This window comes from Narcine bancroftii, chromosome 1 (genome assembly GCF_036971445.1).
Source record: "Narcine bancroftii isolate sNarBan1 chromosome 1, sNarBan1.hap1, whole genome shotgun sequence".
NCBI lineage: Eukaryota > Metazoa > Chordata > Chondrichthyes > Torpediniformes > Narcinidae > Narcine > Narcine bancroftii.
Genome location: NC_091469.1, coordinates 131,303,206 through 131,322,858, shown reverse-complemented (window position 1 = coordinate 131,322,858; position 19,653 = coordinate 131,303,206). Strand labels below are relative to the sequence as shown.

General features: G+C 40.5%; 1 protein-coding gene across 1 annotated transcript in view; it reads right to left on the bottom strand.

Moving 5' to 3' along the window:
• LOC138744298 (EF-hand calcium-binding domain-containing protein 6) overlaps positions 1-19,653 on the bottom strand; it is a 93,482-nt gene that overhangs the window by 40,596 nt on the left and 33,233 nt on the right. Inside the window, exons 7-11 of the mRNA XM_069900238.1 lie at positions 19,506-19,648; positions 7,413-7,567; positions 3,973-4,169; positions 1,573-1,680; positions 194-259 (exon numbers count right to left, since the gene is read on the bottom strand). Of these exons, the coding sequence (XP_069756339.1) occupies positions 194-259; positions 1,573-1,680; positions 3,973-4,169; positions 7,413-7,567; positions 19,506-19,648 (669 nt within the window). The remainder of the gene's footprint in view (positions 1-193; positions 260-1,572; positions 1,681-3,972; positions 4,170-7,412; positions 7,568-19,505; positions 19,649-19,653) is intronic.

Below are 19,653 nucleotides of genomic sequence, written 5' to 3'. Positions count from 1 at the left end.
GAACAGAAACTGTGGGAACTTTGGGGAAAATACAAAGGCTAACTCCTCCCTATTCACGTTCACCCCTTCAACAGTCATTATCACCTGGTAGCATTGGCAATTTTTAAAACTGCTCTCTGAAATTATCCAATTATTTCCATCCTCCCATGAAAATGTTCAACAATCTCCTTTGATTGGTGAACCATAAATGTACCTGCTTTCGATGGCAGCTCTGAACTCCTGCTGGCTGATAACATTAATTTCCAATTTGTCGATTTTGCTGCAATTTTGGATAGAAAAGAACAATTGAGATCATCAAAGTACATTTTGTTGAATATTTCTCTTTCAAATTCAATATCTCACAACTCCTGATCACTTTCGTTGAAACAAATGAAGCTTAAATGTTTGACTTTGAGTTCATCTGATCTGTGTGATTCACCTGCAACTTAAAATTTCATGGTCAAACGAACTTAAAATTTTATGTGTGACTCATGATGTTGAGAACATAAATTGAGACACCAAGATTTTCTATTTTCTTTTGAGGCAGATCCTCCCTACCTAGAACTCTTATTGTCATCAATGTGTCTCCTTGCTTTAAAAGGTAACATCCTGTTTTATTCCAGGAGAATATTGATATTGAAAATTGAATTTGGGGAGCACAGTTGGTGTGGCGGTTAGCGCAAGCCAGTGATCGGGACCAGGGTTTGAATCCCGCACTGTCTGTAAGGATTTGGTACGTTCTCCTTGTGTCAACGTGGGTTTTCCTCACTGCTCTGGTTTCCTCCCACCATTCGAAATGTACTGGGGGTGTACATTAATTGGGAATAAATTGGGCGGCACAAACTCGTTACTGTGCTATATGTTTAAATTTAAAAATATTTAAATCTACTATTCTTTAAGAATGTGCCACATGCTCTATTGTCTCCATGTATTCTGTCTTCAGTCTACGGAGTAGAGGTGAATGCACAAGCTTGTCACGAGAAACACAGCAAGAACCTTTATGTGTTGCAACACAAAGCAAATGATTAACAAGACAAACTTTTGGAAGACACCAAAATGTTACAATCAACAGTTACCGGTAAGTTAAAACTGTTGGTTAAATGTAGTTTACCAGCTGAATGTTGTTGCGTTGAAAATATTGTGGAATTGGTAAAAAATAGAGAGAGATAACAATGTATCACCTCTTTTCTTTTGCACCCACTGCATGGTATCCAGGTACAGTAAAACCCCTGGTATGGCACCTACAGGGATTGGTAGATGCCAGATAAGTGAGTTTTCTGGTTGCATGAGACTACATGTTGTATGGTGAGCCATACCAATTTTAAGCTTCCATAATTTCTACCACAATTTTTTTTTTGCCGATTGCTTGAGGTTGCCAGTTGCTTGAATTCCAGATAAGAGGGTTTCACTGTACAAAGTTTTACTTTTACAAAGTCTTTTATCCTCGAAACCTATTCCCTTTATGCCTTGTACCACACAGTAGCAAAGATGGAGCAAAGCTCCTCGATCAATAGAATACAATAGAAATTTCCTATTACCGTGGTAAAAAGGGTTAAATTTGTTTTCAGTGGAAAAAAGGAAAGAATTACTTACTGAAAGGTAGCTAACAGTGCAAGGAAGTCCGAATGGAATGATCTTGTCAGTTTTGCTTCAATTGCCGTCATTGTGGAGCCCAGACTGACGCTTCCATTGTTGTTAAATCTAGGAAAAGGATAATTGAAAAAATTGTGTAATTTGGAAAATAAATTATCAAAAGGTATATTGATCATTATCCATTAAAATGTTCAACTTGATGGTGTTGGCTCACGATAAATGCAGCCCATTTCTACCTATCCAGAGGTACAATGGCACAATCTTCACCATTCCAAAATAAATCCAAGGAAAAGCATTAATCGACATACCATTTTGATTTCACTAAAAGGCCATCACTGGAGATCCCCTTAATCAAACATGCCTGCCTGCAGGAATTCATTTCTATATCTGCTATAATGATGCCATGAATGCTCTGATCTTAGCCAACAATCTACAGCTGGCCCAATCTCAGTACAAATTGGTGTCAGACGAGGCTGTTCAATCGTTGTCACCCCATTTTCAATTTTGCATGCCACAACACATCACCTCCAACAGGTTTTGCCCTGGAGTGGAGTTGATCCACAGGATCGAAGGGAAACAGTTCAGTCTATGTCACCTGCACTCTAGGACCAAGGTCACTCCATCCTCATCAAGTTGCTGTACACAAATGGCAGTCACAAGTTTTCATGTTTCTGGGGCCTGAACTGTAAGTTTTCATTGAGCTTGTTCACTGAAGCGTACATGAAAATGGGCCTGCCACTTAATGCCTGCATATCATAGGTCTTCTACCAAACTGACCCCACTGCACAACACTATCCCCCAACAATAAGTCTACGCTGAGACTCTAGAAAACATGGGATGAACTCAGAAATCACTCATGAATAAAGCCAAATGATGAAATTCACCATCGCTCCCAAAGTGCCACCTCAGCCTTTGGATATCTGAGGAAAAGAACACTAAAGATGAAGATCTCAAACTCAGCATGTAACTCATGATGTTTGCAGGGCAGCAGAGACAACTACCTTACTGAGTTGGAGTTTACAAGCATTTTCTATATATTATTGTAGAGCTCGTCGAAAGAATCAAAGACTTGTTGATCCAAACCAAGGATTTTATTAGCAAAAGACAGGAGCTCTTCACAGGTGGCCGACCAGTCCGGAATGATCCGACCTGGCTAGGGACACAACCCTTTAAGGTCCAGACAGTAGGCGTGGCTTAGCTCTCAGCCAATCGCTGTAAGCACAGTCTAGGTACTGTAACTATATACACTATATACATTGGTGATAGATCTGTACTATCACAATTATGTGATGCAAAAAAGGAATTCTTTTTACTCATTTTCCATTGAGCCTGGTTTTCAAACCCTTTCTTCTTGAATTATTAATGTGACTTATTTAGCTGCCAGCAGAATAAACCTACCCAAATTTGGTACAGTTCAATGCAAGTGACCTTTTATACTTGTCAAGAGTCATCTTTGTCACACCCAGAACCATTGTCCACAAGATCAGAAAGAACATGACATTCTTTTGCAGAACAAATGCAGGTATCAGCAGTACACATAAAATTAACATTGCAAGTGCATTTAACCCATCTCAGAAATTCCCAAAGCATTTCACAGACAATTATGTACTTTGTGAAATGTAATCATATTCTTGAATGCAGGAAACAGGGAAAATAAAATGGGCACTCCACCCCCATACTAGCTCCACCACAAAAATCTATTACCTATGGATTGGTTTTCCATCCATAAGGCAACAACAATAATTTATAAGGAAACTACGATTTGTAAACAACTCTGGAAATTACTGAGCATGTGATAAGCAAACCCTCAAGATAGAAACTTGAGCAGACGGGATGGCTGGATGCACCGACAAAATGTAAAATAAGGTGGCATTCACATCGCCAATGGTTGTCCATGTAGCAAATTTCAGTATATGGTTCCTGCATCTCCTCCTCTAAAATAAAGGAAAGAGTGTTTGTAAGCCTTGGCTTACACTGAAATTGTGTAACTACATGATATCACATGCATTCAAGACTTTCAGGGCAGAACAGTTGGCATAGCGATTAGCACAACGCCTTTATAGCGCCAGCGATCAGGACCAGAGTTCAAATCCCGTGCTGTCTATAAGGAGTTTGTATGATACCCGCGTGTCTGCATGGGTTTCCCCGAGGGATCTGGTTTCCTCCCACCTTTCAAAACATACCGACGGTTGTAGGTTAATTGGGTGTAAATTGGGCAGCATGGACTTGTGGGCCAAAATGGCCTGTTACCGTGCTGTATGTATAAATTTTTTTTTTAAATCAGCCTCTAGGACAATAGTCGCATTCATTTGAAGTTAGTCTCCTAGGTTGACATGAGTGGGGATATTATCTGAACATGGATGTAATACAGCACAGTGACAGAAATAAGAATTCACCAACTTGTGCTTTGGGTTGTTGAGAATTTTATGGAGCATCCCCTTCTCACTTCGGTCTTGGAAGTTTCTGAGAAAGTCAATGTATTTGATCCCAGCCTTGGTGTTTTCAAGATTACATCGTGCCAGGAAAAGATTTAAATATTCAGTTTTTAAGTGCAGTCCGAAGGTTGCCAGGACAGACAGGAAGTCTCTGTGTAATACCTGGTAATGCATATTTTTTTAAAAACTTGTTAATTTATAGCATTCATGTCTGAAAGAAATTGTATATAAAATTGTTAATACTCTATGGTTTTGACAATGGTGATGAAGTAATAGAGCGTCATTGTACCGACTTGGTACAATGGTAACCCGTTTCAGTATAGTGTTACCTCGCCCATTAATGAGAGCAGACTGGCTGGAGAAAAAAAATTCCAGCTGAATGTTGTTGCGTTGAAAATATTGTGGAATTGGTAAAATAGAGATAGAGATAACAATATATCACCTCTTTTCTTTTGAGATATTGATTTGCACCCACTGGATGGTATCCAGGTACAGTAAAACCCCTGGTATGGCACCTACAGGGATTGGTAGATGCCAGATAGTGAGTTTTCTGGTTGCTTGAGACTACATGTTATATGAATGGAGAACTAATGGTGAGCCATACCAATTTTAAACTTCCATAATTTCTACCACAATTTTTTTTTTTGCCAATTGCTTGAGGTTGCCAGTTGCTTGAATTCCAGATAAGAGGGTTTCACTGTACGAAGTTTTGTCTTTTATCCTCGAAACCTATTCCCTTTATGCCTTGTGCCACACAGTAGCAAACATGGAGCAAAGCTTCTTGATCAATAGAATACAATAGAAATTTTCTATTACCGTGGCAAAAAGGGTTAAATTTGTTTTCAATGGAAAAAAGGAAAGAATTACTTACTGAAAGGTAGCTAACAGTGCAAGGAATTCCGAATGGAATGATCTTGTCAGTTTTGCTTCAATTGCCGTCATTTTATTGAAAGTTCTTACACAAGTTATGTTATTTATATTTTGATAGAGCAGAGGGGCATGGTCTGCAGAGTGAATGGCATTGAAAGTGCAGAGAAACTCAAAAGCTGCAATATGCTCGAATCCTGAACAAGCAATGAGAAACTGGAGTGGTCAGATCAGGTAGCATCCATGGGTAGAAATGGTCAGTCAACATTTCAGGTCAATAAAGGGTCTCAAATCAAAGCATTCTATACATAGATGTTGCCTGACCCTCGAGTCCCTCCAGCTTCTCATTGTTTGATCTCAGAAGTATCAATGCTAAGAAGGAAGATGTTCATCCTACTGAGTCCATGCCAGCATTTATCACAACATCCATCTATCCCATTTCATTTGTCCTTATTTCCCAGTGGTGCTATGACTAAATGCCTCTTATATATCCATCAATTCCCCTCAGTCAGGAAATTCAAAAGGGAATTTTTATTGAGAAGTATAAAAAAGTCTGTACCAGTCTGAAATGTTTATTTCACTTCTCTCTCCACAGACTTTGCCTGACTTGCTGAGAGTTCTAAGTGTCATATTAGAAGAGGACATATTCATGGCTGAATTGACACAACTCAGTGGCAATATTGTTCTGGATGAAGGACTGAAATTTTACTGTGAGGTAATATTTTGCCAGTAAATAGACCAAAGAAATAGGAATTGGAGCAGGCGAGACAGTATCATGACCAGATGATGGAGCTGCTATCATAGAAGCATAGGAGATTACAACAGAGAAATGGGTCCTTTGAATATCCAAAGAACTGTTCACGCTAACCGCCTGTGACGAAACAACATTTATCTATTTGTGCATATGAATACTTACCTACATTATATATTGTCTGTCTGTATGTGTTTTGTCTGGTTGTGTGTCTGTGTGTTTTGCATTTGAGGTCTTCAGGATCCTGTCCCTCCTCCTTGATGCTAGCAATGAGAGGGCATGGCCTGAGTGAAGAATGTCCTTGATGATAGATTGTACTTTTTTGAAGCACCGCCTTTTAAAGATGCCCTTATTGGAATGAAGACTAATGCCCATGATGGCTCTGGCTGAGTTTACAACCCTCTGTAGCCATTTCCTGTCCTGTGCATTGACACCTCTATACCAAACAGGGAATCAACCAGTCAGAATGCTCTCTACGGTACACCTGTTGAAATTTGCCAGAATCTTTGGTGACATACCAAATCTCCTAAAACCAACAAAACAAAGCTGCTGACGTGCCTTCTTCATGATTCCATCGGCATGACTGCCTCAGGATGGGTCTTTAGAGATGCCGACTTTCAGGAATCTGAGGTTTCTTCCCCTCTCCATTGCTGACCCCTCAATGAAGACTGGTTTGAGTTTCCCTGGGTTCCTCTTCCTGAAGTCCACAATCACTCCTTAGTTTTACTGACATTGAGTGCAAGCTTATTTTTGTGACACCACTCAACCACCTGATCTGTCTCACTCTCATTGCTGTTTGTGATTCGGCTAGCAACAGTGATGTCATCGGCAAATTAGTAAATGACATTGGAATTGTGTCTAGCCAAAAAGTCATGGGTATAGAGAGAGTGGGCTAAGCATGCTTGCTTGAGGTGTGTCTGTGTTGATCATTGCGAGCAAGAGATGCTGTTATTTATTCACACTGCCTGTGGACATCTGATGAGGAAGTCAAGGATCCAGTTGCAAAGAGAGGTACAGAGGCCCGGGCTTTGAAGCTTGCTAACCAGTACTGAGCTAAGTTATAGTCAATGAAAAGCAGCCTGATGTTGGTATTGCTGTTGTCCAGGTGACCCAGGGCTGAATGGAGAAGCAGTGAGATTGCATCTACTCTGGAATGATTGTGACAGGAGACAAATTGAAGTGGGTCCAGGTCTTTGCTTAGATACGTTCCACCTAACATTCCCCTTAATCCATGATCTCTAGTTCTTGTTTCACTCATTCTCCATGTAAAACTCCTGCTTGCATTTAACCTATCTATACCCCTCATTATTTTGTATACCTCTATCGAATCTCCCCTCATTCTCCGACACTCAAGGGAATAAAGTTCGAACCTATTCAATGTTTCTCTATTCCTCAACTCTTTGTGCTTTGTTAAAGAGTAATTTCGTAAAATATATTCGTGAAAATGCTCTGATGAATCTTTTCATTCAAAGGACAGAGAAAACACCAATTTTAATGCAATTAATTCACCTTCCATATGAATGGCACTTAATTCTGGCTAGTCAATGAAAGACAGGCAGTCAATGCTGTCTTAGCACCTTTGCGAACCTATGAAGGAAAATTTTAAAGATGTACTTCATTGCAACTTGCTTTACCTTACTGTGTTCCCATAATCTAAGGATATGTATCAAATCTTTCCATGAATGAAAAGGATTCTTCTTCAGTGTCATGAATATTATCTACAATTTGAATAAAATGCTGCAATATTGCAATAAAGCCATGGAACAAAGTCATTAGATACTTCTTACCTTGCCAGTCCTTTCTGTGTCATACTTTTCAAACTCTTCTTTCATGAGGTTATAACCTTCCCTGAATTTGTCCTTCAGCCATTTTTCAATATCAAGAGAAGCTTTTCTCTCTTGCTCTGCTTTGCTCAGGGTCCTTGACATTCCTGGAGTGAACACTAATGAACAGTCCAGAATCAATAAATGGCCCATGTGGACTTCCTCCAAAATTTCCAACTGCATTCTAGAGAATCAGAACCTAACAGTTTCCTTTAGGTAGTTCATCAGAACCTGAAGGGTTTGTTTCTGTCCTGTGTGATTCCATGGCCATGTTAAACTGTGAGCCTCTTAACTGCAACTGGGGTATCGCGATTAAGTTTCTGAACGAGTGTTCAGGAAACTACATTATTAGTCCAAAGTAAAAGCACAATTCTGAAGAAACTCAGCTGGTCAAACAGTGTACTTTACGTAGCAAAGATAACGATACATAACCAATGTTATGTTATATATGAATGGGTTCATTCCTTGATGAAGGGCTCAAGCCCAAAATGTTGGTTATGTATCGTTATCTTTGCTACCTAAAGTACACTGTTTGACCTGCTGAGTTCCCCACCATTCTGTTTTTACTTTAATCATGGTGTCTGCAGACTTCCATGCTTTACTCTTATTTCAAATCCTGCGACAGCCTCTATACTGAGAAGCCAATAGGAGTGCCAATAAAACCTCCAAACTCTTACCTCAGGGAGCAGTACATGTGGCTGACCCATGTACTAAGTGGAAATTTTATATATTGGATCTGTCACTAATAATGGCATTTATGCATTTTTTCTTTCCATTGAAGTCAAGTATGCATGTAAAGCAGGTCACTAATTGAATCCCAACAGTTGCCTATTGAACAAATTAGGTTAAGGTTCACTCCCCTCCTTATGGTAAGTGCTCCATCACAAAAAAATTATCACACAGTACTGACGTGTCTCAGGACCGTTCGGTCACCCCACTATTGTTCAGGCTTTTGATTGATGACTGCACGGCCAGATTAATTTCCAGCAGAATTTGTGGTTGATGCCACAGTAGTTAAAACAAAGATGATTGTGGACTTCAGCAGGATGAAGATCGACCATTCTCCACTACAGATCCAAAGGTTCCATCGTAGAAAGTGCATACAAGGGATTACCTATCCTAGACTCACAACATGTCTTCATTAGTCAGGAAGGCACAGCAGTGCCTATACTTCCTAAGGAGGCTGAGGAGGGCAAGGCTACAGGCCCCCATCTTGACAACATTTTACAGGAGCACAGCTGAGAGTGTCCTGTCTGGCGACATCATTGTGTGGTACGGTAGCTGCAAACCATCAGATTGTAAGTCTGTACAGAGGATTATTATACAGCCAAAAGGTTTTATAAGGCATTGGTGAGACCTCACTTGGAGTATTGAATAGCTTATTTCTGCTCCTATGTCTTATGATCACTGAGATCTCCTTTTTCTTTATGGATGAAATGTACTGGGACTGGTGACTCAATAGGGCTCAAGGATTTATAGTAGTGTGGCGGCCCATTCACTATGCGAACAAACCGGCTCCCAAAATGACGGTCGCACATTGGCAGGGAGGTCAGCTCCCAAGACGGTGCGGGACCTTCTTCAATGAGGGGAGAAAGCCCACACGTGGGATACGTCCTTTGTATGGACTGATGACGTCATTTCCGCTGAGGGCAGCAGAAACTGAAAAATGTATAAGCTTGGGCTGGAGGCCTGATTAAAGCATTCTTTTTTTTTTTTTTTTTTTTAAATTTTTTATTTTTCACACCATAAATCACAATAGCCATGATATACACTTTTTCTTTTCCACACATTTACAGTGACTTTTTCTCCCTCCCCCCTCCCTCCTAATTAAAGCATTCTTGAGTACTACTCCAAACATGTCTTTCATTATTGCTTGAATGCTGTGTGTAGCACATTGCTACAGTCGACCTTTTCCATCCAGTGCACAGTACCTTCAACCCACTACCATAAAGGCGGCACAGTAGCATCAAAATCAGGCCTGCCAGCTGGGGAATAGCTTCTTCCCACAAGCTACGAGACTGATGAACAGTATCCTGTAACTGTGAAAATCATCCCAAATATTTATCTATATTCACTTTGATTATTTATATGATTTTATGTATCGTGTAGTGTTTTTGTGCATGCAGATACTGTGATTTTTTTTAAAATATTTTTTTATTTATCACACTACGAACAATATCAACCAAAATATGTAAAGACGTTTCCCCCTTTTCTCCCCCCTTCCCACCCCCCTCTAAAACCAATAAATATTCAACATATACAATACAATAAAACCATAAAACAACGTCTTCACACAAAGGAAAAACAAACAAGAAAAATGTGTCATCTACTTTTACACACTAAGTCTAATTGTTTTTATCTTCTTCTCATTTTAGGGGATGGAGGTCTGAGGCAATCTCTCTCTGTTATGTTCCATGTAGGGTTCCCAAATTTGTTCAAACAATATGACTTTATTTTTTAAATTATATGTTATTTTTTCCAATGGAATACACTTATTCATTTCCATGAACCATTGCTGTATTCTCTTGCTCTCTTCTATTTTCCAAGTTGACATTATACATTTTTTTGCTACTGCTCAGGCTATCATAATGAATCCAATTTGAGACCTAATTCTTTACTTCTCATGTTGCTTAAAAGAAAAAATTCTGGATTTTTAGCTATGTTTTTTTTTGTGATTTTATTTAATATCTAATTTAGTTCTTCCCAAAATGTATTCACTTTTGTAAATGCCCAAATTGCATGTATTGCTGTTCCCATTTAATTTTTACAGCAAAAACACCTATCTGATATTGTTGGATCCCATTCTTTTAATTTTTGAGGGGTGATATATACCCTGTGTAACCAATTATACTGTATCATGCGTAACCTTGTGTTTATTGTATTCTTCATAGTTACAGAACATAACTTTTTCCATGTTTCATACTTTATCTTTATAATTAAATCCTTTCCCCACTTTTGTTTGGGTTTATAGCTTATTTCATCATTTTTCTTACCTTGCAGCTTAATGTAGATATTTGTTACAAATCTTTTAATTATCATTGTGTCTGTAATCACATATTCAAAGCTGCTTCCTTCAGGTAATCTCAATCTGTTTCCCAATTTATCCTTTAAATAAGCTTTCAGTTGATGATATGCAAACATTGTACTGTGAGTTATTCCATATTTGTCCTTTAACTGTTCAAATGTTAATAAATTATTTCCCAAAAAAACAATTTTCTATTCTCTTGATTCTTTTTCTCTCCCATTCTCTAAAGAAAAGGTTATCTATTATAAAAGGGATTGGTGGATTTTGCGTCAATAGCATTTTTGGTATTTGGTAATTTATTTTTTCCTTTCTACGTGTATCTTCTTCCATATATTAAGTAAATGATGCAATACTGGTAAGCTGTTATATTGCATATCAGCTTTTCATTCTTATAAAGTATATGTTCCGGTACCTTCTCTCCTATTTTATCTAATTCGATCTTAGTCCAATCTGGTTTTTCTCTCGTCTGGTAAAAATATGATAAGTACCTTCATTGTACAGCTCGATAATAATCTCTGAAGTTTGGTAACTGCAAACCACCTTGGTTATACCTCTCTGTTAATTTATCTAGCACTACCCTTGGTTCCCCCCTTTCCACAAGAATTTCCTTATTATTCTCCTTAGTTCAACAAAGAATTTCTCTGTTAAGGGAATTGGTAACAATTGAAATAAGTATTGTATCCATGGGAATACATTCATTTTAATGCAGTTCACCCTCCCTATCAATGTTAGCAGTAATTCTTTCCAATGATCCAAGTCTTCCTGTAATTTCTTTATTAATGGCTGATAATTTAGTTTGTACAAGTGGTTTAAGTTATTGTCTATCCTGATCCCTAGGTATCAGATTGCTTGTGTTTGCCATTTAAATGGAGATTCTTTTTTAAGTTCTGTATAATCCACATTACTCATTGGCATCACTTCACTTTTATTTGGGTTGATCCCAATATTTCTCCATATTCCTTCAATTTCTTATATAGTTCTTTTATTGATTTCTCTAGTTCTGTTAAATATACTATGATGTCATCTGCAAATAAACTGATTTTATACTCCTCCCTTATTTTTATCCCTTTTCTTTTCTTATCAGCTCTGCCAAAGGTTCTATTGCTAAGGCAAACAATGAAGTGGATAAAGGAGATCCCTGCCTACTTGATCTACTTAATTTGAACTGGTTTGATACATATCTATTTACTTTTACCTTTGCCAATGGTCCATTATATAATGCTCTAATCCAGTTAATATATTTTTTTCTGGCAGATTGAACTTCTGTAATACTTTAAATAAGTAGTTCCACTCTACCCTGTCAAAGGATTTTTCTGCATTGAAGGCAACTGCCACCATTGGTTTTTTTAGTCCCTTGAGTGCGTGAATTAAATGAATAAATTTACAGACATTGTCCGCCGTTCGTCTTTTCTTGACAAATCCAGTTTGATCTTGTTTTACTATTTTTGGTACACAGTCGGCCAATATGTTTGCTAATAATTTTGCTATTATCTTATAATCTGAGTTAAGTAGAGATACTGGTCTATATGATGCTGGTGTTAATGGATCCTTCCCCGTCTTTGGTATTACTGTAATTATTGCTATCTTACATGAGTCTGGTAAGTTTTGTGTTTCTTCTACCTGATTCATTACTTCCTGGAGAGGAGGAATTAATAACTCTTTAAACGTTTTATAAAATTATATTGTAAATCCATCCTCTCCTGGTGTTTTATTGTTTGGCAGCTTTTTTAATATATCCTGTACTTCCTCTATTTCAAATGGTTTTATCAGTTTGCTTTGATCCTCTTCTTGCAATTTTGACAGTTCAATTTTAGCTAAAAACTCTTGTATTTTATCAATTTTCCCCTCGTTCTCAGTTTGGTATAATTGTTCATAAAATTCCTTAAAGTTCCCATTAATCTCTGTCAGGTAATATGTGATTTGTTTGTCCTTTTCCCTTGATGCCAATACAGTTCTTTTAGCTTGTTCTGTTTTAAGTTGCCAGGCTAATATTTTATGTGTTTTTTCTCCCAATTCGTAATACTTTTGCTTTGTTTTCTTTTTGTTTTTATCCACCTTGTACGTTTGTAATGTTTCATATTTTATTTTTTTTGTCCGCCAATTCTCTCTTCTTTATATCGTCCCTTTTCACTAGTTCCTTTTCTGTACTTGCTATCATCCCTTTTCACTAGTTCCTTTTCTGTACTTGCTATCATCCCTTTTCACTAGTTCCTTTTCTGTACTTGCTATCATCCCTTTTCACTAGTTCCTTTTCTGTACTTGCTATCATCCATTTTCACTAGTTCCTTTTCTGTACTTGCTATCATCCCTTTTCACTAGTTCCTTTTCTGTACTTGCTATCATCCCTTTTCACTAGTTCCTTTTCTGTACTTGCTATCATCCATTTTCACTAGTTCCTTTTCTGTACTTGCTATCATCCCTTTTCACTAGTTCCTTTGTACTTACTATCTCCCTTTCCAGTTGCTCTATTTCCCGATTGTAGTCCTTTTTCATCTTAGTTACATAACTTATTATCTGCCCTTTAATGAAGGCTTTCATTGCGTCCCATAGTATACATTTATCTTTAACTGATACTGTGTTTATTTCAAAATATGTTTTAATTTGGCATTCAATAAACTCTCTAAATTTCTGTCTTTTAAGTAACATGGGGTTTAACTTCCATCTATATGTTCTTGGTGGGATGTCCTCCAGTTCTATTGCTAATAGCAAGGGTGAATGATCTGAAAGTAGTCTAGCTTTATACTCAGTTTTCCTGACTCTCCCTTGAATATTGGTCAACAACAAAAACATATCGATCCTTGAGTATGTTTTATGCCTACTCAAGTAATATGAATATTCCTTCTCTCTTGGGTGCTGTCTCCTCCATATATCCATAAGTTTCATTTCCTGCATTGATTTAACCATAAATTTGGCCACTTTATTCTTTTTGCTTGTGTTTTGTCCAGTTTTATGCAACATTGGATCCAAATTAAGGTTAAAATCCACTCCTATCAATATATTTCCTTGCATATCTACAATCTTCAAAAAAAAACCTTGCATAAACTTTCGATCCTCCTCGTTAGGTGCATATATATTGAGCAAATTCCAAAATTCTGAGTATATCTGACACTTTATCATTACATACTTCCCGCTGGATCTATTATTTCCTCCTCTATTTTGATTGTTACATTTTTATTAATTAATATAGCTACACCTCTAGCTTTTGAATTGTATGATGCTGGCGCTACGTGTCCTACACCCAGTCTCTCTTTAATTTGTTATATTCCACCTCGGTTAGATGCGTTTCCTGCACAAATGCTCTATCTATTTTTTTCTTTTTTCAGTAAATTTAGTAGCGTCTTCCTTTTAATTTGGTTATGTATTCCATTAACGTCTATAGTCATATAGTTCAACGTGGCCATCTTATATCTTGTTTACACCTCTTTTCCACCTCTTCACCAACTCCATCCCTATTTTTCCCCATTACTGTCTTTTAAATTTCCCTTTTTCACCTCAATGTACGACAACACACTTAAAACATAAAATACTCCAACAATTCCTACAACCAATAACACCTTAACCGCAAATGAACCCCCCCCCCCCCTTCTTGGGTTGCCCCTTATTCCTTGCCAGGCAACCACAACTCCCCTTTTCATTTGGTTTGCGATCTTACTCGCAAGCGTCAACTGATTTCACAGTGATGGTTATTCTCTCCTCCCCAGCCCCCCACCAGAAAACACTGTTTTTCTATACATATAACAAAGCTCTCTCTTTTTTCCCCTTCTTCCTTCCTTCCTTTCCCTTCTCTTTTCCATCTTTAGATCTTTATAATACATTATTTTTACTTCATATTATTACATATTTTTGTATATTTTATCACCGTTCTTCTTTCTTGTCACTCCTCTTCATCTCCTGTCCTGCAAACGTTCTGCAAATTCTTGTGCTTTCTTCAGATCCGAGAACAGTCTGTTTTGCTCCCCGGGTATAAATATTTTAAGTACAGCTGGATGTCTTAACATGAATTTATAACCTTTTTTCCATAAAATCGTTTTCGCCGCATTAAATTCCTTCCTCTTCTTTAAGAGTTCAAAACTTATGTCTGGGTAAAAAAATATTTTTTATCCCTGATATTCTAATGGCTTATTATTTTCTCTAACTTTATTCCTTGCCCGCTCCACTATATTCTCTCTTGTCATATATCTTAAAAATTTTACTAAGATGGATCTCTGTTTTTGATGTGACTGCGGTTTCGTTGCTAATGCTCTGTGTGCCCTTTCTATTTCTATTTCTTCATACAAATCTGTCATTCCCAAGACCTTCAGGATCCATCCTTTTATAAATTCCTTCATGTATGAGCCTTCTTCATCCTCCTTCAGGCCCACTATTTTTATTTTGTTTCACCTACTGCAGTTTTCCAACATATCAATTTTCTGAGATAACAACTCTTGTGTCTCTTTAAATTTTATGTCACTTTCTTCCAATTTTTCTCTTAAATCATTTACTTCCATTTCTACAGTTGTGGCAGTGAAAGAGCGAGTTTCTGCTGATATCCATGCATCGATGTGTGAGAGAAGCTAAAAGGGCAGCAGTCAATGCTGTGCAGGTACTTTAGATCATTATGGGGGCCAAACTGGGAGGTCTGGAGCTGGTAGCCATGAGGCACAAGATGGTGGCGGAGGCAAGTAGCAAGGAAGGCAATGTGGCTGTGGCTGCACAGGAGATTCACTGCAACGACCTGCCAAATGCATAGCCTGTTACATATTCAAGGTTCACTGTTGGGCCGACGTTTCTTGGTGGACACTGGGGCACAATACAGCACCATTCCCCCTACCAGCCTGGAAGCCCGCTGCAGCAAAATGGGCCAAAACCTCCGATCGGCAAATGGCTCCAATATCCGAACATTCGGCACCTGCACCATTCCCCTACATTTCGGGAACAGACAATTCACTTAGAAATTTATGGTGGTGGCCATGCAACAATCATTGTTGGGTGCAGATTTCCTGTGGGCCAACTCACTCCTGGTGGATATCAAAGGGCGCCGGCTGGTGCACACCCGGACATTTTGGTCACTCTCACTCAAGGGCACTGAAATCACCAGCCCCCACCTGAACTCAGTGAGTACTGCCAACAACTAATTCGTTCGGGTCCTAGCAGAATTCCCCTCCATCATCACGTCTCACTTCCTTTGGCAGAATCCAAACATGAGGTGGGGGTGAGGCACCATATCATTGCAGAGCACCCTTCTTTCCATGCCAGGGTGCAGCATCCGCCCCCCCCACGAAACTCAACCTAGCCAGGAATCAGTTCAAAAAGATGGAGGAACTTGGCATTGTGCAGTGCTCCGATAGTCCTTGGACCTCCCCTCTCCACGTGGTCCCCAAGGCAGCGGGTAGTTGGAGGCCATGCGGAGACTACCGCCATCTCAATGAGGCCACCATATGGGATAGATAACCCATGCCCCATATCCAGGACTTAACTGCTAACCTGAAAGGGGCATGGATAGTCTCAAAGGTGGACCTTATCAGGGGCTATCACCAGATCCTGGTACATCCTGAAGACATCCCAAGAACTGCCATTATAACCCCCTTTGGAGTGTTTGGTTTTCTCCGCATGCCCTTCAGGTTAGAAAATGTGGCTCAGTCTTTCCAGAGGTTGATGGATACAGTGGTCCGGGATCTGCATTTTGCCCTCGTCTACTTCGATGACATTTTAAGTGCCAACCACACCCGCACCAAGCACACTGCCCACTTCAAACAATTATTCTCCAGGCTGAGCGATTTTGGCCTAACCATCAACCCGGCCAAGTGCCAGTTTGGCCAAGAGACTATTGACTTCCTGGGCATCAACCAACATGGAGCCAGTCCGTTACGCACTAAGGTGGATGCTATTTGTTCTTTTCCCATGACATCGATGGTAAAGGGACTACAAGAGTTTGCAGGTATGGTCTTTCCCCTCAGTAAAAACAAACAATGGACCCAGGAGGTGACCAAGGCCTTCCAGGCCACCAAAATCGCCATACCCAATGCCACCCTCCTTTTGCACCCACGGACAGACACCCCGACCGCCCTCATGACTGACGCCTCCAGCACAGCGGTCAGGGGTGGACTTGAGCAAGTGGTGAACGGACAATAGCAACTGCTGGCCTTTTTCAGTGAACACCTCAGGCCACCAGAGCTCAAGTACAGTGCCTTTGATAGAGAACTGTTAGCCTGAAACCTGGCAATTCGGTTCTTTCGTTACTTCCTGGAGGGCAGGAAGTTCAAAATTTACACGGACCTCAAACCCCTTACCTTTGCCTTCAGTAAGGTATAAGATCCGTGGTCAGCCAGGCAGCAGCGGCACCTGTCCTACATTTCTGAATTTACAACAGACATTGAACACATAGCCGGCAAATCCAACGTGGGGGCCGACGACCTATCCCGTCCGGCTATCTTGGTGGTGCACGACCCTACCCCTGGCATAGACTACACAGCCCTGGATGATGTACAGTAAGCAGACCCTGACATTCTGACGTACCGGACGGCACTCACCAGGTTACAACTGGAGGACATCCAGATCACCCCTGGTAATCGCATGCTGCTCTGCGACACCTCGACGGGTAAACCTCACCCTGTCATTTCGGCTGCATGGAAGAGGCGGGTTTTCGACTTGGTCCACAACTTTGCTCACCCCGCCATCAGGACTACAGTCAAAATGGTGGTGAACAGTTATGTCTGGCATGGCCTCCACAAAGAGGATAGGACTTGAACTTAGTGTCAGTCATCCAAAATCCAGATTCATATCAAAGCTCCACCACAGACATTCAAGCCAGAATGTCACCGTTTCAGCCACATGTACATTGACATTGTATCCAGAGGCACCTGTTATCTTCTCACAATGGTCAACCTGATGACCAGAGGCGATGCCACTATCAGAGGCTTCCACAGAAGCATGCGCGTGGGCTTTACTCAACTTGGGCAGCGTATTTCAGGGTACCCGAACACCTTACATCGGACAGGGGAGCCCAATTCACTTCCAGTCTGTGGACCGCCTTAGCCCATGCCCTGGAGACCCAACTCCACCACACCGTGTCACTCACATAGAAAACATAGAAAATAGGTGTAGGAGGAGGCCATTTGGCCTACAGCGCCATTCATTATGATCATGGCTGATCATCCACTCAGTACCCTGTTCCAGCTCTCTCTCCATACCTCCTGATCCCCCTAGTCACAAGTACTAAATCTAACTCTCTCTTAAATATAGCTATGGAACCGGCCTCAATCACTTCCTGTGGCAGAGAATTCCATAAAAATTCAGCACACTCTGAGTGAAAAAATTCTTCCTCATCTCAGTCCTAAAGGACTTCCCCTTTATCCTTAAACTGTGACCCTTGGTTCTAGACTAGCTCAACATTGGGAAAATCTTCCTGCATCTAGTCTGTCAAATCCCTTAAGAATTTTGAACATTTCTATTAAATCTTCTCTTAATCGTCTAAACTCCAGCGAGTACAAGCCCAGTCGTTCTAGCCTTTCTTCATATGCAAGTCCTGTCATCCCTGGCATCAATCTGGTAAACCTTTCCTCCACTCTCTTCATGGCAATGATGTCCTTCCTCAGATAAGGAGACCAAAACTGAACACAATACTCCAGGTGAGGTCTCACCAAGGCCCTATACAACTGCATCAATACCTCTCTGCTCCTGTACTTAAATCCTCTTGATATGAACGCCAACATACCATTTGCCTTTTTTAACTGCTTGCTGCACCTGCCTGCCCACTTTTAATGACTGATGCACAGCGACACCCAGGTCTCTTTGCATCTCCCCTTTTCCTAATTGGATACCATTAAGATAGTACTCAGCCCTCCCATTCTTTCCTCCAAAGTGGATAACCACACACTTATCCACATTATATTGCATCTGCCATGCATTTGCCAACTCACCCAACCTGTCCAAGTCACTCTGCACACTCTTAACAGCCTCTACACAGCTTACAATGCCACCCAGGCTAGTTGGTGGAGACGTTCCACAGACACCTTAAGGCAGCCTTAATGGCGTGGCTTACCAGACTTAACTGGGCCAATGAACTCCCTTGGGTCCTGTTAAGCATCCTCACCACACCCAAGGAGAACCTCAAGGCATCCTCTGCCGAGTTAGGCTACGGCGCACCCTTAGTTACACTGGGCAAATTCGTGACAGCCCCTGAGGACTTAGGGGAGCCCCGGCGACCACGTTGTCCTGACAACATGAGCGCCAAGACACCCTGGCTCCCGTTAAACCTAGGTCCCACGGCTAACCCTGCTCTTATATCCCAAAGAATTTTACTGACTATAAATAAGTGTTTGTTCAGCACAGAGCTCACCGGCCACCTCTACAACAGCCTTATGAGGTGCCATATCGTGTCCTCAGACACAATAGCTCCACCTATGTTTTGGACATTGGCGGCAGGGAAAAGACTTTCACATTTGACTGGTTGAAATTGGCCTACTTGGACTTTGACCAGCCCATCAGTCACCCGATCCCACAGTGCAGGGGTCAGCCTCCCAAAAATAGTGCCCCGATCGCCCGTTTTTTGTGGGGGGAGGGGTTTGTGTAGTGGACTGTAGCCCACTCCTCAGGCCAACACAGGAAATGGCTGTCAAATGCAGCAACCGTCAAAGTGTCATGTGGGCTGAAACACCCGTTTCCATAGGCCACCCATAGAGCGGTGAAACTAGCCAATCATCGCCAGTGGATCACAGGGGGCCCCAGACATTCAAGGTAAACCATCGGCAGTTGGCCCGCTCAAGCAATGCCCCGGTGGTGACGCAGCCAAGTTGACTATAAAAGGCAGAACTGCTACTGAATAAACTCTCTCTACTGTCTGTGTGTGTGTGTGTGTGTGTGTGTGTATGTGTGTGTGTGTGTGTGTGTGTGTGTGTGTGTGTGTGTGTGTCTTTCTTCTCTTGCGGATTGAGCTACAGCTTTAGGGCTATAACAAAGAGTCATTGTCATTCAGTGGGATGAACATCCCACTTCCAGGCTGATCTTTCTATGGCTTTGTGACTCTATATTTAGTGGATGAACCAAACACTTACATCTTGAGTCCTCCAAACTCATTTGATCATATGACCTTCGAGCAGAGACTTCATTATTGTGTGTAGTCCCATTTCTGGATTCATTTCCAAGTTTCCTCATTAAAACATCTCCTTTAATAACACCAAGGCCATCGGTGTCATATCTATA